This window comes from Melospiza georgiana, chromosome 14 (assembly GCF_028018845.1).
Source record: "Melospiza georgiana isolate bMelGeo1 chromosome 14, bMelGeo1.pri, whole genome shotgun sequence".
In the NCBI taxonomy this organism is placed as follows: domain Eukaryota; kingdom Metazoa; phylum Chordata; class Aves; order Passeriformes; family Passerellidae; genus Melospiza; species Melospiza georgiana.
In genome coordinates, this window is record NC_080443.1 from 7,922,123 (window position 1) to 7,947,007 (window position 24,885).

A 24,885-nucleotide genomic window follows, 5' to 3' on the forward strand; every position below is an offset into this window, starting at 1 on the left:
AGCACGCCCCGGGGCCGGGGCCAGCGCCGGCTGGGAAAAGGATGGGTTTGCCCGGGACTCTTCCAGAGCACTAGCGCGGGCAGCTCTGTCGGGGCAGGGGGCTGCAGCGCTATTCGGATGCAATGGTGGTTTCTATTTCTAATTCTGCTCCTGTGGTGGCATCGCAACGCTGCAAGATCAGTTGTATCCATTGCAGCTAAGTTTGCGGGATCTGGACATGAGAGGATCGAGCGTGTACGTGTAACTGTGCCAGCCCTTCGGCATTTCTCCTGACCGCACCTCCTGCTCGCTTGCATCTGGCTAGCGCCCGGTTCCGACTACAAAACACACCGATCCGCAGCACTTGTATCCTTCATCTGGTTTTGGGAGCTACCCGAAGGACCATGCATCGGTTTGTCTTGGTTGCCAGGCAAGCTGCGGCACGGCTGTGCGGCCGCGGGCCGGGGGGCTGCCGGGGCGGAAGGACGGACATGGCTCTGCGCTGCGCCGCTTCGCTGGCGGCCGGGCGGCAGCCGCGGGGACCCCGGCGGGAGGGGACGGTGCGCTGGAGCAGCGCTGCCAAGGCCTCCGCCGTGAAGATCAACGAGAAGGCGAGCAGGGAGAAGATCCTGACGCTGGAGTCCATGAACCCGCAAGTAAAGGCGGTGGAATACGCGGTGCGCGGCCCCATCGTTCTGAAAGCCGGGGAGATCGAGAAGGAGCTGCGGAAGGTGAGGCAGGGGCGGCGGGGCGGGGCAGGACAGGGCAGGGCGCGCTCCCGCAGCCGCACCGGCTCTGCCCCGGGCGCTCCTCCGCCGCCGCTCCCGGCTGGGGATGTCGCGGGGCTCGGTGGGGACGTGACACCCCGCGGGGCTGAGACGTGACCCTGTGGAAGCCTCGGGAAAGCGGGAGGCACCGCGAGTGCCGCTGCAGGGCTTCCTACCCGAGTTAAAAACTCTCGGACCACAGCAGCGTTCTCCCCATCCCATCCCTCTGCTGCCCCGAGCCGTGGCCGGACGCGCTGTGCCCGGCCCCGCTCCGCTGCGACACCCCCGGCCCCGCGCCCCTTCCCACGGGGGGCGGCAGAGGCACGAAACAAAGGAACCCTCCGGCCGGCTACTGTTTATCCTGTGTCACTGGCTGCCTAAGGCGGATACGGGACACCCCCATAAAGCAGTGTTTACATTTCTCCGGCCGCTTTGACCCCTTGCTGCAATCCCGTGTCCTTTGTGTTATACAAGGGGGTGAGTGACCAGCTTTCATCATACTGATAGAGCCTTTGAGTCCTTCGTGAGGATTTCAGAGATCCTGCCTTGGCCGGGGCAGGAGGCACCGGGCTCCTGACAGGTGAGCTGGCCCGGCTCTCCAGGAACTGCTCTGCTGCCTCACCCAGCGCTGCTCTGGATCATCCAAGGAGATCACCGAGAATGCTCCTTTTTTCTTTAGTTGCAGAAGTTGAGGTGCCCGAGGACAAACCTTCAGAGCACAGGCACTCAGTAACGCTGCCCAAAGTTGTAGGTGGTTGGTTCTCTTTGGCAGATCAGATAATAAAGCAGGTCCTAAGGGTCTGGGCCAGTATGTGCTAAATAAAGCATCCAGATCAGTCAGTGCTTATATTTTGCTCTTCATATTTCTTTCTTATTCCTTGAGTATTGAAACAAAAGTTGATAAAAAACCCTTAGCAATACAGACATGGCTTTTTGCCTCTGCTATTCAAACCACAGCTTCCCCTCTCATCACAAGGACACACTTCTTTTTGTTTTGATGAAGCATCTGGCAGAGTAGTTCTTCTGTAATTTTAGATATTATTCCATGCTGTCACTGCTTTAGAGAGTCTTTCTAATGCCTTATTACAGGAACTGCAAGACCATTTTCATTAGTTCATGTAAAGTGCTTTGAACAAAAATGTGCTACAGCAATTCTAACCATGAGAGTAAACTGGTGATTGTCTGGTCTTAGTGTTACTTGTTTCCCCTTATTTTAGAAAGTGAAACATTGTTTTCAGTTCACTGTAGTATATGCATCAACTAGTTAGATATTACTTAATAATTATTACAAATAGCTTCTTTTTTTTTTTTAGAATTTCACTTTAAAGCTTCAAAATGGTATTGAAGAATTAATTTTGGAACATCTGTTTTGATTTTCGCCTCAAAACTTGTTTATGAAGGTGTCATTGTGTTTATGCAACTAGGTTCCCTAGTGGATGTATTTTCCAGAGTATAAAATCTTCCAGTGTTCTCACTATGTTTGTTTTCAAGTTAACATCACAGAGCAGGAGATATTACTTGACAAAACAAATATAAAAGGCCCTTCACAAACTCCTCCCAGCTCCCCTGCTTACTCCAGTTACCAGCTGAACCACAGAAAGAATAATCTACTGTGCACTTTTGAAAAAATATAACAGCAAATCATTGGTATTCACTTTCTTAAAAGATTTTTCTGTCAGTTTAGTGTTGTGCTTACTTATGTGGCATTTTCCATTTAATTTTTTTTTTCCTGGAACTAGTCTCATGAAATAATGTTTGCCATTGATAATGGCTACCAGCATTCCTAGAGGTGACTGTGCTTTAACACAAGTAAGGCAAACAAACCTCCCAGCTGGCAGGGAAAGAGGACAGAAAAGCTGAGACAGTGTATCTGCAGAGAACACTAATCAACTTCAATAGAAATCCTTTACTTGCTTCCACACTTCTCAAGTTACTCATTCCTCTTTTCTGGGAAAAATACTGTTATTCATTCTCTTGTTTAATCAAGCTGTCTGCTAAAGCATACAGTGTTGAGTAATACCTAGGTTCCTTATAAGTAAAGTATTATAGGTTATCTAATTATCTATTTTTTGTGTGTGTGTGTCTGAAATTTAATTCTGTGTGCTCACACATCAATGGCACTTCTTTGTTTCCTTTTTATTAAGTTGTACAGCTTTTTCCAGCCCTCTCAATCTTAGCTCACAGGGTTAGCCAAGCTCTGCCAGCAGAATTACACTGCTGGGTAATGGGAAGAGGATGGAGTGGTTGCCACTTCAGGAAAGAGGAAGGAGATATTCCAAAGCATCTCTAGATCCACGGCCACTCTTCACTACCAGCAAGAATTGCCCCATAACACTCTTCTACATCTGGTGGGGGAGGAGCTTTGCACAGGCAGGAGAGCACAGGCTCCCTGATATGAGATGGAAGCACTGCAGTGGCTGGGAGTAACAAGAACAGGCAGGGGTGAAGCAATGGCAGTAAATCTTTTATCATCTTCTGCCCAGATGCCTTTAGGTAATTTGTTTCTGAACTAAAAGGACCCTAAATGCAGCAGCCATTGTATATAATCAGATGTGATAGAGGGTTTCCCTGTTTAAACTTGGTTCCATTTGGTTACTCTTCATACTTGTTAATACTCATAGAACTGTTATGGAGACTGTAAAACAGCTACTTGAAGCTGTTTGCACAGTGTAAGCTTTCATCTTCCTTGAGGTTTGTTCTGCTGTCTCAGATCCCAACCAGCAGCTCCTCTGTTATTCTCTCTGGCACTTGCTGCTTCTCTATATTAACTGCAAATGATCACAACAGGAGCTGTAACTCCACAGTGCACACAGAAATTAGGACTGAAATGTTACTCAAGAAGTCTCTGACTGGACAACTGAAGGGATATTCCTTAAAAGAACAAATAAAAGTGAGGCATTAGTTTTAGCTCTCGTGCCTGGGACCAAGCCAATGTAAGTGACTAGTAAAATAGTCACTTAAATTAAAGCAGATTAAGATTGATTGCCCAATACAGGTGGGGCATGCTGTACCTGGATTTCACAAGTTTTGTTGGCTTGTGTCCTGTATTCATCTAGGTAGAAAATCAGGGGTTTGATCTTTCAAGATGGAAATCACTTGCAAAATCAGTGATTGGATTACTTTCCTGAGCCCTTTTTTCAGAATTTTGAAATTTTATTCATGCTTTGAAAGTGAAAACCCCTTTTCTCTTCCTTTTTGCTATTGCTAGCAATTAGCTGATTCTGACTTATTAAGATGACAGAAAGAACGAATTCCAACCATTTTCCTTGGTGTTTCTGGAAACTTTTTAAAGCTAGAGCACAGGCATATTTTAATAAATTATTACACTTTAAATAGAACTCTATCAAATAAGACTTTTTTTCTACCCCCTTTGTAGAGACTTGCTAACAAATGGCCAAGTATTGACTTTAATTACATTTCAGACTAGAAATTTGCTCCTGAATACAAATTCAATGCAGGAATAAAGCAAGGTCTGAGAAGAGCCCTTCTCTTTACCTAATCAGTAATGACAAACTAACTTATCTTTACCCAGGTAGGACACATACCTGATTTGTTGCTTTGCATTCATGCTAATTTTAACTGACCTTGTTATGGACAATCCCTTCATATCTGTTACTGTGACATTTCACTTATAGACTCCTTTTCTCCCCAATTCCTGATTGGGTTTTACATAATGTCAAGTTCTGTGTTAGGTTAGGCTGCCTTACATCTCCTGGCAAAGTGTGTGCATGTCAAACAGCATTTCAGGATGCACAGGTCAGCCCAGGTGACATTGGAAACGGTGTAAGGCACACAGGGTCCTTCCAAACTTTCAGGCTGCTGAAAGGGAATTGTAGGGTGGAAAGGAGGAGAGGGAAGGAGTGCAGGGATATATTGGTAGCATGTAGGGAGTTCCTTCAGATAGCACAGGTGGGTAGCACATCCCAACCCTGGGCCTGGAGCCATGGGCCTTCACTGGCATTATACAGTTTCTATACACTGAAGGCCCTATTTTTCTGTTACCTTTACAGCAAAAGGTTGTACATTCATCTCCTGTGCCCACGCTTTTCATTTGCATAACTATTGCAAATAGGTTCCTGTTTCAAGTTTATTCAAGCCACTTGTTCACTCCCTACATTGCTATTTAAACAATAAAACTATCAAAATCCTTCTGCTTAGGTAACTGAAATCTCAGGCAGCTTCTGCTAAAGTATTTTGATTAAAATACTGTAGAGCTTTTTCTTTTTTTTCCCTCACTAATTCATCAGACTTTTAAATTGAATAGAAAAAATCTTAGAATCCAGCCTTAATTGTGAATGTGAGTTGACTGTGTCCCTGGGAGTTTTGGAAAGATAAAACACAATTTAGACAATGACATGCAGAAATAGAATTCAACATGCCAAGAAAAAGAGACAAGATTGACTGGTACACCCAGTAATGAAAGATGTTAAGCTTAAATTACCATCCTATAATTTTCTGCTTTGAATACGTGACTGTGTGCACACGAAGGAAGTATCTTCCAGGCAAGAGCATCTGACCTCATTAAGACAGAACTGTTGTTCCTCAGTTGTCTGTACATGTTGCATACATAAGTGAATCTGTAGTAAAACACATGGTTTTTAAGATGCCAAAAACTACTGCAGATGAAGGTGAAAGAAAACTGGTTTCAAGAGCACAATTTTCAAAATCATATTTTCAGAAGTTCCCAACCCACAGAATCCAGTTTTTGATATTTTCTGGTTGAATACATTAGCAAAATTTATTCTAAAATAGACCTTTTCCAGTAACTCTCCAAGTTAAGAGGGTCTTAATGTCTAATGACTTTCTAATGAGCATTATTTTAATTCTGTCATTTCATTCTGTTATGAAATCTAGTGGTTTATCTATATAGGCAAAAATTCTGAATGCAAACCCACTTTGATCAATGTGTCAGGCAAAAGTAACCTGAGGACAGGTCCTGTTCTGTAATCTCTGAATCAGATCTACCAATTAATGGTCAGCCCCACTGATTTTCTCATGTGATATGAGAAGCATGCAAGTTATCACTGCCATTTTAAGTCAAAATCCAGAAATTGCCTTCTCCTTCTTCCCCAGTACAGCTCATGTCAGCTTGAATTATACAAGCATAATACAAACTCAAAGCCTTACTCCATGGTAAGCAGGTCAGGTTTATTTTTCTGCTGTGAGCTGTTTTAATAAAAAGATTGGAATGCTAATTCAGGTCTTCAGGTCCCTATTGGTTAAGGGCCTCTGGGCAGTGCTTTCTTGGTCTCTTGAGAGGAGGAGAGAAAAAAGCAAACAAGTAACTTGGCTACTACAGCATAGATCTCAGCTATGCTGAAATGTTTGGGTTTGCCAGCTCTGATTGTAGAGCTTGTTTGTGCAAGTCACAGCAAAAGCAGTCTCAAGGAAATAGTGCAGAGTTTCATAGTGTGATGTTGTTGCCTGATACCCATCAAGAGGAGGCACAAAGCCATGGCAATGAAAATGAAACAATTGGGAGCAGCCAGGAGCAGGCAAATTCTGAAATTCAGAAATAGCTGTAATACCACAGTTCTCTTCTGGGATTAAAAGCAGCTCACATTTTCGTGGCCTCCTCAAGGGAACTCTTTTCAATTCTTTCCTATTGCCATTACCAAATCCACACATGCTCTCCCCAGAGTGATGGCTTTCCTTTGAACTTTGCTGAAGATTTAACAAAGACAGTGTCAGGTCAGTTTGGACCATTCTTTACTCTTTCTGGGCACAGTGGTATTCTGCAGTTTGCCAGCACTGTCAGATGGTCCCTTTGTAAAGGGAACCTCCAGGTACACTAAAACTCCTAAGAGACAAAGCAGCTCCTGGCAGGGCATTGCCCTCATGGCAGTTCTTAGGGGTGCTGTATGTTCTGGCATCACATTGGTTCTTTGATCAAGTAATTCTCCCAACACTTCTTCCATCATGACTCTCCTTGAGAGAAAGCTCATAATTTCATACTGTTCTCCTTTCCTGATGGGTTTCCTGAGGCTCTGGCGATGCCTAGGGGAAGAGGAAACTTCCCCAAAGCTGGTTAACTGCATAAAGATTTCTATTGACTTTGTGCCAATGAATTCTAGTTCATGTATAAAAATCCCTTCTCCCAACTTTGTGTGATATTTAGATACAGTTGTTAGAATGATTGTGTCTGGCTTGCTTCAGGTTTCATCAGGTTTCTTAAAAGATGCATTTCCTCTAAAAATAGCAGAGAGACTGAAGTAACAGTTGAAGAAAGTAATTTCCAAAGAGCATATTCCAAATCCTGGAAGATTCTTTTATTCCATTAAAATCCTTTCATTATCCCAAAGATGGCTACTAAGTACAGTATATGTTTTTATATTTTCTCTTTTACATGTGGAGGTGAAAGATGGCTTCTACAACTTTAAAAAAGGGCAACTATCATGGATGTGTTTGCTGCCCCTGTCAGAGGAGTGGCAGGAGCCTGGCCTTGTTCCGAGCTGAAGCTGAATCACGTTGTGAGCACAGCGTGAGGTGCCGCCAAAGGCAGGAGCTGGGGCACAGCTTGTTTTGTAGGGCTGGGCATTCCTTCTCCTCCTTGATGTGGTTTATACCCTCTTCACAAGGCAGGAGAATCAATCTGGAACCTACTGCTCACGAGTTTGTTATTAGAGCTCCTGTTATGCAAGCTTCCCTTTTGCAGAGCTCTGCCTGTTGCAGTGCAGCCAGGCTGCCTGTGGAGCACACCTTGGCTGCACCCAGACAGAGGCCATGGGACTGCAAATGTGCTGGGGATCCCTAGAGGAGAGCAAAACAACTCCAGTGACCCAGTTCCTGCTCCTTCTGTGTGTTCCTTGGCTTGCAAGGACATAACTTGTCTCAGCTCAAGTGTGTTGTTGACATGGTTAAACACTGCTCAGCTTTCTGCAGTGAAATAAATCCATGACCTGTTGCAGCCCTTTTCCTGCTGCTTTACAGTTTGATACTGAGGTTATCAACATCACATTCACATTTCCTCCTTTCATACAGATCTTTCCACAGACCTTCCAAAAAGTATTTGGCATAACCCTCCCCTTGGATACCCACACCCATCACCCCAGGAGAAGCCTTGACACAAGTATCTGGTGCTGATGCTGCTCTGTCTGAAGGGTCTGAGCAGGATTCTGCCTTGAGCCCATCTGCACAGTCTCAGGCCCTGTCTAGACTCCCCTTGCTGCCAGCTCCTGATAGCCCTGCTTTGGGACTTTGACCCATTAACATTTAGCACTTGTTCTTGCCTGTTGTTGTTTTCTGTTCCTTTTTTTGAAACGGTAAGATGGGACTTTTTGTCCTAAAGAACTTTTGAAGATTTTTTTTAAGAACTTGTTTAGAACTATTTGTTCTATATTAAATCTAAGCAACTTCTGATAGTCCTTTTTTTTTTCTTTTTTTTTTTTTTTTCATAGAGAGACTGGAAATCAAGTAATAGAAAAATACTAAGTGGCTATAGCAATTTTTGTACAGATTTCACTAGGAGAGGATACAACAAGTCTCATGAAGACAATTCTAAAGCTGAAATTAACTCATTGTCAGGGAAGGAAAATACTCCAGTTATTTAAAAGCATTTCTCTTTTGAAAGACCGAAAAGACAACAGTTCTTGTAGCTGAGATCAAGAATTACAAATTAGTCTAGAGAACCATGGGCCTTTAAGCCCAAGTGGGAACTGTGTGTACCACACAGAAAATGCACAATTCCTTCTCTAACCAGATTTGATGGTGACAGAACTATTGTGTATGGTTTGCTGTTTGTACCAGATCCATCATGTGAGAAGCAAAGGGAGTGTGGAGTTTGTACAGTAAGTGATGACCCTATACTTGCAGTGATGGCAAAACCACTGAGTTTGGCCCTAGTAAAGATATAAATGGAATGAGTGCTAATAAGCTCCAACATTATTTATGATAAATGTGACACAGGCACCAAAAAGGTCTGTTACCTTTGTTTTAAAGGCTGTACCATCATAAAAACTCCAAAAGTACATTATGAAATGCCTGGTACCTTTCAGCATTTCACTAACCAAAGAAGCTTTTTTTAAATTGCAGAGCACAATAGTATTTGTGAGCAAAAAATCTAATTAGTCTAATGTAAGGTATTTCTATTGTTAGGGAGTTGGTTTGTTTTGGTTTTAATCTAATAAATCGGAGTATTTCTATTTCATGTTGCTATTTTCTCAGACTGCCTAACTTTAGGCAAAGAAAATATCATTCATATTCCTTAACAGATTTGTATTACTTTGCAAATCTAGTGAAAACCGATTCAATTTGCTATAATGACCAAATGCAACCAAAATACATGGGAATTTTTCTTCATTTCAAGCAAATTGAATTTGTTCTTCTTTTACATACACCTTTCTCTTCCTACTTATTTTTGATTAGAATGAAACTGTGTTGTGCTGTCAGTGGGCCCCACATAGCTTGAAGAGCACACATTTTAGCTGTTTACATTACTCATGAATTACTAAACTTCAGCCTCAGATAAGTGTAATGTCTATCCAGCATCCCTATATCTAATTTTTCATTTAGAGCTGAAATGCAGCTCTTAATTTGGGGGCTCACTTAGATCAACAAGTATAAAAGCAAATTACTTGTTGGACTAAGTGTGTCACTTTCAATTATTTTGAGTCAACTTTTTTTTATTTTTTCAATTGCTTCCAAATGTAAGGCCATATAAAATTGACCCTCTGAATCAGGATCATGTAAGCCCAATTGTCTGGTCCTAATGTCATTTCCAACTACATATTTACTTTTAAAAGAAAGCCCCCAAAGGCTCTCAGATATACAATGGACTGGATCCATCCAGTGGGGTACTGGGGATTGTGCAGCCTTGAAGCTCCAAATCCTGGCATACCTGGGGATCTGTATCCCTGCTGACTGCCTGTATTATTGTTATTTCCACATCTGGCTTCTGGGCTGCCATTGAAGTCCAACTCCATAGTCCATGATGGAAAAGCAGAAATTAGTTCAGGCTTGCCAGCTACATATTTTATATCCAAATCCAGTAATTGGTTGTAAATACATGGACCAGGAAGAGGCTTTCTGAGTACATACCCAGAGCAAGTTGTTATAGGTAATTTTCTACAGAAAACTAATCAGTCTGATTTTGTAGTTCCTTAGTCCATGTGACAATTCTGTCACTGTTAGGATGCCTCCCTACTGCCTCTTAAGTATACATTAGAACAACTCTACATTTATTATTGCCCCTCTCACTTACTCTTTTTGTAATGTTGGCCTTTACTTTCAGTTAATTTTTTATTTAAACCACTGGTGGTTTTTTCAATCAGTCAGTGCCTAGCCTTTTTTATGCCCTTATTTTATTTTGCTTTTTAAAGAGCTGTGATTGCTAATCAACATTCCTTAACTTCTTTCCCTATGTTCTCATGAGGTATTCAGTTTCTCACAGGAAAAATGGCTGGCTGTTCAGATTTTGGAGACTAGGAAGCTTTTAAATATTCATGGTGATTATTTAGCACTTCTGTTTATCATATAGAGCCTCACTAGGATATATTTTGTGAAAAATCTCTACATGGAAAAGTGGGGTCATCATACAAGGAATACTTAATCTAAATATAAAATAAATAAGCAAGAATTATCTCTACTGTTTTTACTCTCAAAGAACTAAAGGTCTTGAGGTTTCTTTTATTGGTGGATATTTGTCAAATATCCTCAAATCTTTTTAGCTTCTTGACTCATCCATCGCTCCCTTAGGTGTCTCAAAGAAATTGCTCTAATACTCACAACTCAAAATGCCTTTTTTTTCATCTTTTCTACTTCAATATGTGGTTTCCAACCAAGTCAGTCTCTTACTTGCAGCTAGCAGAAAAATAAAAGCCAGCCTATCATTTAAAAATGTGTCACAGTCAACAAAATTTCTGTAAACCATTTAAGATTTCCTGGCAGTGTTGTATAAGAAATACATTAAGCTTTACATTAAACACTGTAGCTGTTACACATGACAGATACTAAAAAAGAATCTTCTACTACAGCCCTAACAAAACATTCTGAATGGTCCCTTTCTAGGGAATCAAAAAACCCTTTACTGAAGTGATTAAAGCCAACATTGGAGATGCACATGCAATGGGACAGAGACCAATCACCTTCCTCCGTCAGGTAAGGCTACTATAAAATATTATTACTCATTTTTTATTAGAATGCCTTAAAGCTGTCTGATATAGGTATTAGTATAATTGATTCTCTAGATGCAATTAGGCTTAAAATAGTTCTTTTGTAAAGAATTGTAAATGTTCATTTCTGAGCCAAAGTCCTATTGTTTGCTGGTTGTCCTCTTTTAACACAGTAGCTTTCCTTAGTTCCCATATCATTCCCCACCCACACTTTTTCCTGCCACTTCTGTGTTATCAGTCAGCACATTCATTATCAATAATGCTCTTCAAGAAAGGAAGTGGTTCTCTTTAAAGAAAAAAACAAAAGCCTTTCTTCATCTGAGAGAATACTTCAAAATCTGCACGTAGCTGGGTTCAACTACTTGTACAGTGTCTCATTTTGCACATTTTACCTCTGGGCAAGCTAATTGGTAGGTTAACTTTTAGAAAAGATTACAACAGAATTCATATTTGTATATTATTCCTAAAAAATAAGGTTAAAACGAGTATTATCTTATTTACTGAGCATCCCTCACATTCTCATGTAAACTCCTCTGTCTATAATAGTGTGAATTCAGAGAGTTCCAGGACAAACTGAAGCTTTATCAAGCTGAGGGTCCAGATGATGAGATTATAAAATCAAGCTATGCAGCAAACTAGGGAGATCTGAGCTTCTTATAAAGTATTCAAATGTATTACCTTTCTCCCCATGACTGTGTGCACACATGGATTAATTCATTGTCATTGTCCCACAAGATGACAACAGTCTGTCCACATTACACCATTTAAGCATAAAAATGAGAGAGACTGGAATAAATTAAGCTGATCTCAAAAGAGACCTCTCAATTCTTTGTGTCTTACATTCCTTCATTAACTTAGTTCTGATGGGTTGTGTTTCTACTTTTACTATGTTCTATATCACCACTTCTTTTTATAATTAAATATTTCCCATTAATTCAAATCAGTAAGAACTGGAAGCTTTTTTGGGGAAAGATTATTAGAACATGCCACTAGGACTTCAAAATGTGATTGTATTTCTCAGTTCTGCTCCATATTTAAATTCTTGGTTTCTTGTCAATAAAAGTGGACTAGTAATACACAAGGAGTGGAGGATAGAGCTGCTTAGAGATAACATAGGAATAGTTAACTGTGCTTTACTGTGTTTGCACTATGCTTAGCTCACCTGGAATCTTCACTGTCTGTAATAAAAATAGTTAATAATTCTAGAACGGTTTTTATCAGCTTAACTTGAAACCTGATAAGATATTTTCTCTTCTGTGAGAACAACCCTTAAAAAAAAACAACTGCAAACTCTTCATCAATAACCTTTGTTTTAAATTAGCCAGTATTTGTGATCTTCATTTCCAAGGAAAGTTAAGATAAAGTTAACTAAGTTAAAATAACTAATGAGAAGTGGCCAATTGACATGTTCTTGGCACTGCAGGTGGTGGCCCTGTGCACATACCCAAACCTGCTGGACAGCCCCAGCTTTCCCGAGGACGCCAAAAAGCGCGCCAGGCGGATCTTGCAGGGCTGTGGAGGAAACAGCTTAGGTAAGGCTCTGCTCTGGTGTTAGGAGAACACAGCTGGTTCAGTATCTGCAGCTGTTCTGGTGTTAGAAAAACACAGCTGGTTCAATATCTGCAGCTGTTCTGGTGTTAGAAAAACACAGCTGGTTCAATATCTGCAGCTGGTGGGGGCAGGTTTGCAGGCGGTGACCAGTGGTGCAGATTTTTGGTGGGACTTGTCCCAGAGCAGAGGGTGAGGGTTATGCATCTATGGAGCCCTTGCCACAATAACATCTAGGCATAACTCTGAATGGAATGCTGAGGATTTTTGTACCAGGAAGAAGCTCTGTTCTGTTGGTATGACATCTCTTAATCCAGGGCTCTGTGTCTCCTACTAAGACTAGGTGGAGGGTTTTACAGTTTTTACCTTCTCCAGTTTTTCTCTGCCAAGGAGCCACTGTCCCTGTAATGCTGGTGTCAACAAACAATATGTGTCCATCTCAGCTGATCCAGTGCACACTCTTAATTTTGAACCATCAGTTCAAGTATGTTTTCTGGGGTATCAGAAACTCAGGTACCAAGGTGATAAGGAAAGCTACACTCCTGAAAGTCTTTTACCTTGCTGAGATAGTTTTAACTGAAGGTGTCAAAGCTCTATTTCTCCAAGGTAAAATAACTCTTGAAAGAACTACAGAGCTCTGTTCTTCAACCACTGTTCCTACAAGAGTGCACATGTCATATCCACATAAGTCCAAACTTTGCATATTCATTAGAAATGAAATGGAAGAGACAATTTCTTTCTCATCTAGTGTCTGTGCTGCCTACCTGTACCTGCCAAATGCCATGAGAATTTCTACTCTGCAGATACTGCTACAGCTGCTGGGTGCAGCAAAGAATCTGGCACACTTACCTTCTTTCAAGTAGGCAAACAGTGACATTTCATTTATTACAGTAATTGGCATATTTCTTAATCTTTGTGATTGTAGTGCCTATTTGCACTGGTATATTTTGAGAGTAGGTGCTATGAAACTTAATAAAATAAACAAAACATAAACAGTAATTGCATTAACAGCATTTCAAGCTTGACAACACAGCCTAATACAGAATGTGTTTTATCTTCACCTTCTTTGTATTGGTTTGTCTTTTAATGTAGACCATTAAAAACACAATGTCAAAACTGACAAGTTCCTCTAGCTCAGTGGATCCCTTTCCTGTCTTACTTTGGAACAATAAATCCACATAGTACTGTTGGCACGTAGGAGTTGCTGGGGATACATTTGAATTTTGACTCAGTCTTTCTTTGTAATGATTGTCTAATTTAGGGATGTGGAAGGAGTTCTCAGAATGAGCAGTCTTGACCCCTTGGTGCTCCTTTCCCCTTAAGGTCATGGTGGCATGGGACACCACAACCCCGTGTTATAAAGAATTCAGTCTTTCATAATATTTCAGAAATGTGTTCCTTTTTTCAGAAGATCACATATTTCCCATAATTTCTGTTTGCTCAGTAGATTCTGAGGAAGTAGGCCTGAAACAATTGCAGTAGTCAAGTAAGATGATAATTCTGAATACACACTGTTCATTTCAGTGGCTAAATTTGGATTCTGGACTCTAAATATTTTGAAATTTGAAAGAACAACTACCTCTAAATTCCTGACAACTAAAACCACTGTAGGCTTTACTGATGTGCTGTACTGGTTTCTGCCCCCTGTCCACCAGAAGGACAGCTTAGGTTTGTTCTCCTCCTTTAACAGCATCCTCCTGGCTGTGGTCAAACACCCGTGTACAGACCCAGTATACCTTCTAGTCCTGTAAAAGTAAATGTTTGGGACATCAGGGAACTCTGTGCCCTGAATCACCATTTTATCCCATGCAATTGTGCAGTGCTTGCAAAAGTTCTCTGTCTTTTTAAATCATGCTTTCACAGAAGTCCTACCAGGCAGACTACTAGCAGATAACAGAGTGATAAGAGTTAAGTCAGGCATAATTATTCCACTCCACCCAACAAGCAAGGAAGATTCTGCAGCTTCCTGACAGTGTTTTAAAATAGATGTACACTTGTCTCTTCTTTGTCCATCAGTCTTAGGCTTCATAGCTTGAATTCATTCCTCACCTTGACCCAGGCTTATTTTTACTCTTTGTTTGTTGCACATTCTTGGCAGTGATGCACACAGGCATCTAACATCTCATTTTATTTATGATTATTAGTTGTACTCTGTGAACTGCACATGAGACTGGGGAGATTCTAGACATTTCTGCCGAAAAGTGGTTGTGGGGGAAGGAGAGAAGCAGTTTGGGATTTTTTTGGTTTCAGACTGTGGGAGAAAATGATATGTTATTTTCATGTTGCAAATAACCCTTCTATTTATCATGGATTAAAAGAAATTATTTTCCTTTCTATTGCACGTGCTACCTCTGTTCCTTGTTCCCATTACTTAAATAGCAGTTTGTTTACATTCAGGAGTGCTTCCAACACAAAGAAAGAAACTGAAAGATAGTAAAAATGGGATTGTTGTCCCAGTTTGCTAAGTAGGCTTGAAATCACGCTTTTTACCAATCCAGCATGTTTTTTTTTTGTTTTAGTGATGCTTATTGTATTTGTTTCCTTCCAAATTAATCCTTTTGCTCTATGAACAAACCAGCTCCCTTTCCTACTCCATGGAAAAAAAACCAAACTCATCCTGGGGACCCATATAAATATGGCTCATATATACAAACTACTCCATCCAATACCAGCTCAGGAGTTTTGCTATTAACAGAAAATCTGATGTCCATTGCACACAATTCTCATCTCATCCTGTATTTTACCCAGGATCCTACACTGCCAGTCAAGGTATAAATTGCATCCGTGAGGATGTGGCTTCATACATTGAGAGAAGAGATGGAGGGGTTCCTGCAGACCCAGATAACATTTACCTCACCACCGGGGCGAGCGATGGCATTTCTGTAAGTGCTAAATGAAACCTGTTCCTTCTTGGTACAAACTGTATCTTATCAGTTACCTCTGCAAATACAGATCCCTGATGAACCTCTGGTCTCATGAAGTCCTGGGACTTTGGTCTGTCAGACAAGGAAGCCACGTTCATTGAATATCCAATCCTGTGAACAAACCAGTGTGGATGTCAGGAGCCAGCTAAGAAGTGTGTGCAAAGTCTCTTAGCATACATTAAATTGTACCTTTCTGTAGAGGTAATACAAAATGAGCTACGGGTGCCTAAATATAAATGTAGAAGATTTGGTGCATTCAGACTAAATAATGGTTGTTCTCAGTAGTTAAGAAACATAAACATTGAAGATTAGAGGGTATCAGTCAGTGAAAGAGGGAAGAGAGAATGAACCTCAACGGTGAGAACTCTCAGCTCTTCTTCCACGTAAACTCTGCTAGTGCAGATCAATGCCAGTGAAAATCCCAAAGATTTGTTTCTGTTTGTGTATTTTAGTTTGTTTGAGGAAAAACTTCAGGTTTTGGGTTCAACCAAGGTTCAAAGATAAGTTTGTTAAGTTATTCAGTTAAGACAGGAGTCCCAGTCTCTGCTCCTTTGCACAGACACAGTTCCTGGCAGTGCAGCAGCAGTTTGGCTCTTAGGAAGGCAGCCTTTGGCAGCGTGTCGGGGGAGGTGGATTTGTAAAGGACATCTAGTGGCAGAGCTCAGAATGACAGCGATCCGGCAGGAGCAGCTCCCCAGAGCTCTGCAGGCAATTGGCTTTCCCGAGTTTCTGACACTGGCAGCTTGTCAGGAATGGCAGCGCAGCACAGCTGGTCTGCACCGTGCCGATTTGATTGCACCACTGATGTAAAGCCAGCGCTACAATTCATTCTTTGGCCCTTCTAAAGATAAAACAACTATTGTTTCACACCTCAGGGGAGAGAGGGTGTTAAGGAGTTTTTAAATATGCATTTGGTCCTGATTATATGTTTTGGATGCTTGGTATTTTTAAACTCGTGGTGGGTACAAAATTATGTTGATTATAAATCATTAGCTTAGCAGCTGAGTATGTGATGAGAGGCACAGAACAGCAGATTTTGTACTAGAACCACAAAGAAACCAAAGGATACTGCTGCTGAGAGAAAAGATATTTTTGGGTTTAGATGCCAATTACATGCTGATAAGGATGCTTGCTTTGATTGCACCTGTACTTCAGAGTTCTCATGTGGTTATAAAGGCAAGAAATCTCTCTGCTTCCTGCTCCTTGTGAGCTGTTTTATTTAACTCACATGTAAAAAGCCTCCACATCACACAGACATGGAGCACAAGGAAATTGTCTGTACTGACCCTAGCACAAACATTACCTTTCTGCCTGTATCTTCTGGGCATAAGCTACATATGACTATTTCCATCCCAAGACATGCAGACTTTGGTCTGTTCTGTTACTTGAAAATGAAAACATAATTGCTCCTGATGTAAAACAGGTTTCTCTGTTGCAAGGGAGAATCCGCACAGGCCCCAGTTCTAATTTCTGGTTTTATTTATTGGTCTCTTGTGGTTAATGAGATAAAATGAATGGAAGGCAATAAGCAAGAACTAGCTAAATCTTCTTTGCTTACAACAGGGCACAGCAAAAAAAAATGATCTTGATATTCCTGTTTCCAACTTGCCCACTAGCCTTGTGCTGAGAATGTTTTTCCTAAATTTTGTAGTTGATCAGGCATGATCTTTGGAAGTTGTGACATGAGAGGGATTCCATTAAGCTTAGACCATCCTCACTCAGCCAGTAACAACTTGAAATAAATAACTCTCTTGGACAATCTGCTTCTTGGACAGAAATCCACCTTAACTCTACACTTTTTAAGGAAGTTTAATAACTGATTCCAGAGAATATTATTAATTCTGGTGCATGACCTTTTTAATTTTTTTAATTCCTGCTTTTTCCCCAGGCAATTTTAAAGATCCTGATCTCAGGATGGGGCAAATCCCGAACAGGAGTGATGATTCCTATTCCCCAGTATCCCTTGTACTCAGCAGCCATCTCTGAACTGGATGCTATCCAGGTGAATTACTACTTGGATGAAGAAAATTGCTGGGCTCTAAATGTGAATGAACTTCGCCGTGCCTTGAATGAAGCTAAGGCATATTGCAACCCAAAGGTCCTCTGCATCATCAACCCTGGAAATCCCACAGGTCTGTAGGAATTTTCTTTAATGAAGGACTTTTAAGACCATTTTCTTTCCTTTTTCATTCATTTGACATTGCAGGCAAGTCCTAAGTACATACTAAATATGTTGAGCTGAATTCCAGAGATCGGTGCTCTAAGTAGGACAGACTTTACTTTTAGAAACATGTTTTCAGTGTCCTGGAACTCCAGAAAGGAGGGAGCAGATTCACTTCACAGGATCCCATTTGAAGCTGCTGCTTCCACTGAAGTTTTCCAGACCTGTGGAATGACTTTTGGTCACTTTTGGTCTTTAGGAAAGATCTTGCCTCTGGCATGGCCTGTAGCCTCTTGGTTTCTGAAGGGCAATGACTGTAGTAACTCAGAACTCAGTGACAAGTCTCCCTCAGAATTTAGCTTTTTGAGTGGTTGAGTTGATTGGTGAGAAGCCAGCTCCCTCCTAACCTTGATGCATGGGAGCATTTACAATTATTAGCTATACACAGAGTACTCTGAGTCAGTCCTTGATTGAGTACTGTATCTCACACTCCCTTTGCTTGAGAGTTACCTTGTACCATAATTCTTCCAAAGGTGCTCCTTGATTTCATGTTTAGTGAACTGAATGCTAAAGTTCAATAGCACTTTTCTGAGGAAGAGGGATATCTTCTTAAAAAGTTGGTAATCTAAGTAGGTGTGGGTGAAAAGATTTGTATGTGTACACTCCACTAACTTTCTTCTTGCTTTAAAAATCAACCTACAGGACAGGTGCAAAACAGAAAGTGCATTGAAGACGTGATACACTTTGCATGGGAAGAAAAACTTTTTCTTCTGGCTGATGAGGTAATGAAATAATCTGTTCTCTCAAAAGCACAGCTAGGGGTACTCATATGAGGTACAATTTGTTCCATGTGTGGCAGTGGTATTTCTTAAGAACAGGGAACAGACTCTCTGTTATCATATTAAGACATGAAGAGACATGCAGGATTCTTAATATCAAAGGATCAATATAACAGGTGGCTTGATCTGGGCTTGAGCTAGAGAGAAAGTGTAGGGGACACAAGGAAGAACTTTGCTGGAACAGACCTAAAAACCTACATGGTGCTCAGACCACTTCAAATGGAAGAAATAGAAGGAAAATAAATTCAAACATACAAGTAAAGGTTAAATCATCGAAAGGAGCTCGCTGTTCTCCAAAGGCCCACTTTTAAGTGTGGTCACATCAGATAAAAAGTATCATTACAGTAACTAATACTCAACAAAGAACCTTGTGTCTTCTAACAGCTTTGAAGTTTGAGTGTAAGGACTGTTTCTTCAGTTCAGATCTGCCTCTCTAAAGGCCATGTTTTGTCCTTAGTTGGGGGAACAGAGCACATTAATGTCTTCTGACTGTTCAGGTTTACCAGGACAATGTGTACTCTGAAGGATGCCAGTTTCATTCCTTCAAAAAGATTCTGTATGAGATGGGACCCGAGTACTATAACAATGTTGAGCTGGCCTCTTTTCACTCCACCTCTAAGGGATACATGGGCGAGTAAGTCTGATTTAGTTTTTTTTTATTTCATCTTCCTCATTAATCTGGTGGGACAGCGCTTTCATATTACTGACCTGAAGGTAATCCACCATAATTAATCCTCTATTAATTTTAACTAAAGACTATTAAGAAAAGAAAAACAAGAAAAGACTATTAAGAAAAGAAAAACAAGCACAGAGTAATGGATTAACTCAGTGGTTTTTAAAGTAATAAGCATATTTATTTCAGACACCTAATGCCTCAGTCCCAAAAGGTGAAATCCTACAGTCCCAATCTGGACCTGTGATAAAGGAAAATTGGCCTCCAACATTCAAGGGAACAGCTCAATAATCACTGGGATATTACAAATGTTTGAGTTTGTTTTTTTGGGGGGGAGGAGGACATGGAAGAAAAAGAATTTTTTCATTAAATGTATGCTGCTACAGCCATATGCTCTTGTTCTGAAGATTAAAGATCCATGTTAATTGTTAACTTGCCTACCAGGGAAGCTGCCTGTCCACCTTTATCTCTGTATGGGATACTAGGACTTAATGACATGTCATGCAGCTCCATCTTAACCCATATCAGTGTGGCAGCTGTTTCAACAAGCTGTATCTTACCTATTGTGAGATTCTCATCAATTGTCTTTCCACTTCTGCAATCATTTTCATTGTTTTGTTGTATTTATAGACTTGAAGTTAACCAATCTCTTCTGTTCACTTTGCAACAGATGTGGCTACAGAGGAGGTTACATGGAGGTCATAAACTTGCACCCAGAAATCAAAGGACAGCTCGTTAAGCTGCTTTCTGTTCGCCTTTGCCCTCCAGTCTCAGGACAAGCAGCCATGGATATTGTGGTGAATCCTCCAGTACCTGGAGAAGAATCTTATGCACAGTTCATAAAGGTCAGCAATAACATGCTTGTTCTTTTGTGCATTTCACAAACCTACCCTAAGTACTGGGAACTCAAATTATGCACAGAGACCAAAGAGTCTTCTTTTGTTTCTCCTATCAAGTCAAATCAAAGGGTCAATTCAGATGAGCTCTAAAAACAGGCAGGAGTGGATGCTGAGGAAGGAGACTGTAAAAAGAGAGCACACAGATAGAGACTTCTGCAGGTTATTGTCTATCTGCAACACTGTAATTGTACCCTGCTGAAGCCTTTTTGCACTGCTGTTTTTAAAAGCACAACTGGAATTTAGAACATTGTTTGCTCTAATAGCTCAGCAAAGCCCTACCAGTGTTTCATTTGGGGAGGGCCTTTTGAAACATCATCATTTCTCCTGGTGTTTTATTGCTACTTGAAATGTGTCCAACTGAACACCTTCCTTTTAAACAGGAGAAGGAATCTGTTTTGAACAATCTTGCCAAAAAAGCCAAACTAACAGAAGACATGTTTAACAAGATCCCAGGAGTTCACTGCAACCCCCTTCAAGGAGCCATGTACGCTTTCCCTCGGATCTTTATTCCTTCCAAAGCCATTGAGGAAGCAAAGGTCAGTGAGCCATTCTCACCCCAATCCATTTCAGCCTCCTCTCACCTGTGCCTGCCACTTCCAGTGATGAACTTTGATTCCAGAGATGGAGCACAAAAGCAGTATTTCATGGGCTGTGTATGATCTGAAAGATGACATGATCTTTATTTGAAGAGAGGAAAAGAGAACAGATCATTTCATCCCAGTGCTGAGGCTCCCAGGCTGAGTGTCCCCAAGGATGTTGGTGTTTGAGTCACACAAGTAGCTGGCCCTGTGCAGTTCCAAATTGCTGCCCTTGCCTGGGTTAAGGGGACCAGCATGTGTGAGTGGCAGTGTGCTACTGACCCTGCAAGAGAAGCCCCATTCACCAGGAAGGGAAAAGAGGGCTGGAGCTTTCCTTACAAATTTCACCTTTTTGCCTTTGGGACAGTAACCTATGTTAATAAATGATAAGTCTTTCTGTTCCCAAGTAGAGCTCTGAAACCTAATTTGTAATATTCATTTTCATTAGCACAGCTGAGAACAAAAATAGGGCTGTTTTTCAGCTGCTTATTTGATTAGGTATATAACCTGTACATATTTAAGAACCTCTCATAGTTATTAATCAGGGGACTTCCTAGGCAGCAGATTATTCTGGGGAAAAAAATAGTAACTGCCAACAGAACTGGAACACACAGTTCCCAAATTAATTTAATCTTATCAAATGTCAGTGCCTTAGATTTTTCCAAGTACAACTTTCAGACTTCTGACAAAAGTTACTAGCAAGTCAAGGGGAATAATAAAATTACCTAAACCCTTTCTTTTGAAGTGAGATTTTGTGTAAATTCTTCAGCCCTGTTTCTCCATGAAGTGCTGTTAGTTAATAGTGTGAACTGCCCCATTAGCATTTGTTCCTCATCTTCCTTAGGAAATTGAATAAGAAACTAATAATGTAACATTAGGTTTCAGGGGGAAAAAAAGCAATCATGAAATTCTATATATTAGGAATATTTTGACTTCAATAATTCTGAGGCATCCATTCCCTTAGGCTCACAAAATGGCACCTGATATGTTCTATTGCATGAAACTTCTGGAAGAGACTGGAATATGTGTTGTACCTGGAAGTGGATTTGGCCAGAGAGAAGGAACCTACCATTTCAGGTACAGTTTCTGTTTGTTTAAAAGCAAATTAGCAGTAGTAAGCAAAGTATCATCCCAGTTATTTCTCTTCTGATTAAATGCAAGAATTTTTATATCAGTTTATGTTGTCTCAGTTTCCACTGGACAGTTTCTGTGAACTGACAGCAAGGTCAAAGACCTGGTCTGCTAGATGAACTGTACAAGTTTTTATGGTGTTTTCACAGCTTGCTGGCATAATTGTATCCTGTTTTTACATACTGGCATTTGAAATGCCTTCTCCAGGAATACAAACAATTCTAATAGTTTAGACTTTAATTTTAAAGTTGGCTCTGGAATTACAAAAATTGCCCTGCTTTCTTTTGGGTGGAGGAGGGGGTTAAGCTGTGTTTCCATATGGGAGAAACTGCATGAAAAATGCAGTATATTCCCTATAAATATGCTCCTTAAACACTCTGTATAACTTTACCAAAACAAGATGTTGAACTAAATATTCTAGTACCAAAACTGTTGCTTTTGCTTCCAATAAACAGAACTTTGCTCCAGCCAAGCCCCTGATAGCTAGAATTCAGCACAGAATTCAGCATTCCTCACGCTGTGCTGTGTTGTTTCTGTGTGTGAAACCACAAAGCAGAGGGTACCTCTAGCCCTGGCAGTGGTGCAGCACAGCCAGCTGGGTCAGACCCCTGGGGAAACCTAGAGAATCCAGGGAAAACCTAGAGTCCATTCCTGCACCAGGGTGGGAAGGCCACTGTGTTCTGTGGGCCTTGCAATCCCACACCCCATGGGATTTTCAGGGTGTGCAGAAGAAGGGAAAAAGGGACTACAACCTGCAGAATGGGATGTTGCATTGTTCTAGTACTTCCAAACTCAGGTTTCAATTAAAGAAAAAAAATGTACATTTGCTTGTAACTGACAACTCTTAAAGCTCAAAAAACTGGGCATAATTTGGTATAAATGCCCAATGGTGGAAACTGAGTTGCTGTTATTTCTTACTGATAATCCTCTACACTACTCAAAAGAAAATAACAGTTCTTGAATTCCTGTATTCTCACCAGTAGAAACAAATTGCTGTAATTTAATAGTATAGTTCAATTAAAGTATAAATGCAAAAAAAGTGATAATAACATAAAAAGATGATAAACTTAATGTTACTTGCTGTGCCTTGAGATTGATCAAGATCTGTGCAAAGATCACAGTTTAGTTGATTGTGAAGATAATATGGGTTGGTTTTTTTATTTCTTTAAATATTATTTTTCAGAATGACCATTCTTCCTCCAGTAGAGAAGCTGAAGATCCTACTGGAGAAAGTGAAAGACTTCCACATAAAGTTTCTTGAAAAATATGCATGAAACTACTGTGGCTTTTCCCCCCTCATCCCCTCCCCTTCAAGGCAAATGCAGACAATGAACAATGATGTGCTGAGAATGTGCTGTTTATCTAATTCAACTAAATTCAAAGTAGATAGAACCAGACTCAGATACTCCTACCACTTATTGGACTATTAAAGTTATGTCTGGTGTAGAAGACATTGTTACACCAAGTTTTTTTTTAAGGGGAAGGGGAAGAATGTGAAGAAAACAGTGAGAAGAAAGAGTCAGTAAATGTTTTTGTGCCTTGATTGAAAGTTACATTCGTGAACTTTTGACTCAATAGGTTGGGAAGGGAATTGCTCCTTAAAATTACTACTGTCATGTGGGTTGTTTTACAAAACAGAAATGCCAAGTTCAATTGTTTAGATAGGAATTTGTTTCCCATCTTAAAATTCTACTAAACAAAAATCAAAACTCCTACATTATAGTTATTGCTTGGTTTAGCTTTTGTTGGTTTTGTTGTTAAGTGTTCTCCAAACCTGATCAAGCATGCAGGGACAGTGTCCTTATTTAAAAAATCTTCAGCAGATGTGTACAGATACCTTTGAAATTCTGCTGAAAAGAAATCCTGCCATCCCAGCACAGCTGGAATGGAATATACAGTTTTGATCAGAGGAGGGAACGTGGTGTCTGCTTGAACAGTATTTTTATGAAACTGAAACATAATAAGGAATACAATCTTCTTCTTCCTGTGCTATTCAACACATGATCCCAGCATAAGAGCACTGAACACTTCCTGCCATAGCAATTCCAGGAGTCTCCTGTTAGCCCACATCTTTTATACACATGGAACAGAGTAAGTTAGTGTCTCAAAGCAGATGTGAGTACAGTGTGTCCTTTCAAGCAGGGTAAAACACAACCCTTTCAGAACCACTCTGTCTGTGGGGAGCATTTGTTTGGAACCATCCCACAGCCCCTGGAGCTGGCCAAAATCCAGCTGGAACTTGCACAGACTGACACGTTGTTACCAGGAGAAATGCTGGGCTGATTTCTAATGAAGAGGAAGGGATTTAAAGGAAAAAGTCTTACACCAAGCATAAAGAAAATGAAAGTACAGCCGACACTTAAATCTTCCACAGTCCTACTGCTGTCTGAACGATCCTGAGTGCTTCTCAAAGCCCAGCTGAACAAGGTGGCAATCTGGGAGTACAGCTGAGTGACTCCACTAATCTCTGCCAGCTTCCCTGCAAAACAAAGGACAGCCTCTGTTTCTCTAGAGCTGGAAGCTTGACACCTTCTGCTAGCTGTGATAAAGGGCTAAAGGAACAGAGCTTTCACTATTCAGATGTGAAAGCATTAGCATTTGTCAGGCTTAGGCTCAGCTGTTACAGAGCTTATTCATCAAGAATATCACATTCAATCCAGTCATTTATTTTAAGTTATTATTTAGAAGTAAACTCATTGTAATGTCTACTGGCACTTTGTGAGGCTGCTGTTGTAGCTGGTCCTGTGCTGATCCAGCTTACTAAAGCCAAGGGCTAGAGCAACACCACCCAGATAAAGCTGTGCCAGTTTCTCACGTGAGGAGGATGGGATGCTGCCAGGAACTGTCCTTGCCACAGCAGCCCCTGTCTGTGACCCAGCATTAGCAGGGCCTGAGCTTCCCACAGCTCCTTGCTGAGGCCTGTGAGAAGAATTTATTCCTCTCAAGGGCTCACAGGTTATAGATGAAAATGGCATGGCTGCTACACAAAGCTGCTGTGGAGGATTGGAATAAAAATGATGTTTTCCTTCTCAGAGCAGTGCACTTCTGGGAGGAGAGCACACTGAGAGCACTTGGGCTGCTACATCCATTGACAAACACAACCTGCCAGCACCCAGCACTTGGCATCTTAATATGCACTAATAAATAAAACAAACCCAGAGAGCAAAACCATGGGAGGAGGTCACAATAATGATGTGAAAATAAGACAAACAGCACTTTCCTGCTCTAGGAATGTGTCCAAATCAGATCTGGCTTTGGACTCTTAATGCAGTGTAGA

The 24,885-nt window shown here is 40.9% G+C and overlaps 1 protein-coding gene across 1 annotated transcript; it reads left to right on the top strand.

Annotated features, from left to right (window-relative positions):
- On the top strand, positions 1 to 23,054 carry GPT2 (glutamic--pyruvic transaminase 2). Its single transcript, XM_058034370.1, has 11 exons — positions 1 to 710; positions 10,752 to 10,841; positions 12,279 to 12,387; positions 15,152 to 15,285; positions 17,216 to 17,459; positions 18,191 to 18,270; positions 18,825 to 18,961; positions 19,671 to 19,845; positions 20,280 to 20,435; positions 21,442 to 21,554; positions 22,792 to 23,054. Exons 1-11 carry the CDS (start codon positions 384 to 386, stop codon positions 22,880 to 22,882), a joined length of 1,656 nt encoding a protein of 551 aa, XP_057890353.1. The 5' UTR covers positions 1 to 383; the 3' UTR covers positions 22,883 to 23,054.
- The last annotated feature ends 1,831 nt before the right edge of the window (positions 23,055 to 24,885 follow it).

Coding starts and splice junctions, on each gene's coding strand:
- GPT2 (XM_058034370.1), top strand. CDS start 384: ATGCATCGGTTTGTCTTGGTTGCCAGGCAAGCTGCGGCACGGCTGTGC. Junction 17,460..18,190: donor CAACCCTGGAAATCCCACAG/GTCTGTAGGAAT, acceptor ATCAACCTACAG/GACAGGTGCAAAACAGAAAG. Junction 20,436..21,441: donor AAGCCATTGAGGAAGCAAAG/GTCAGTGAGCCA, acceptor CCATTCCCTTAG/GCTCACAAAATGGCACCTGA.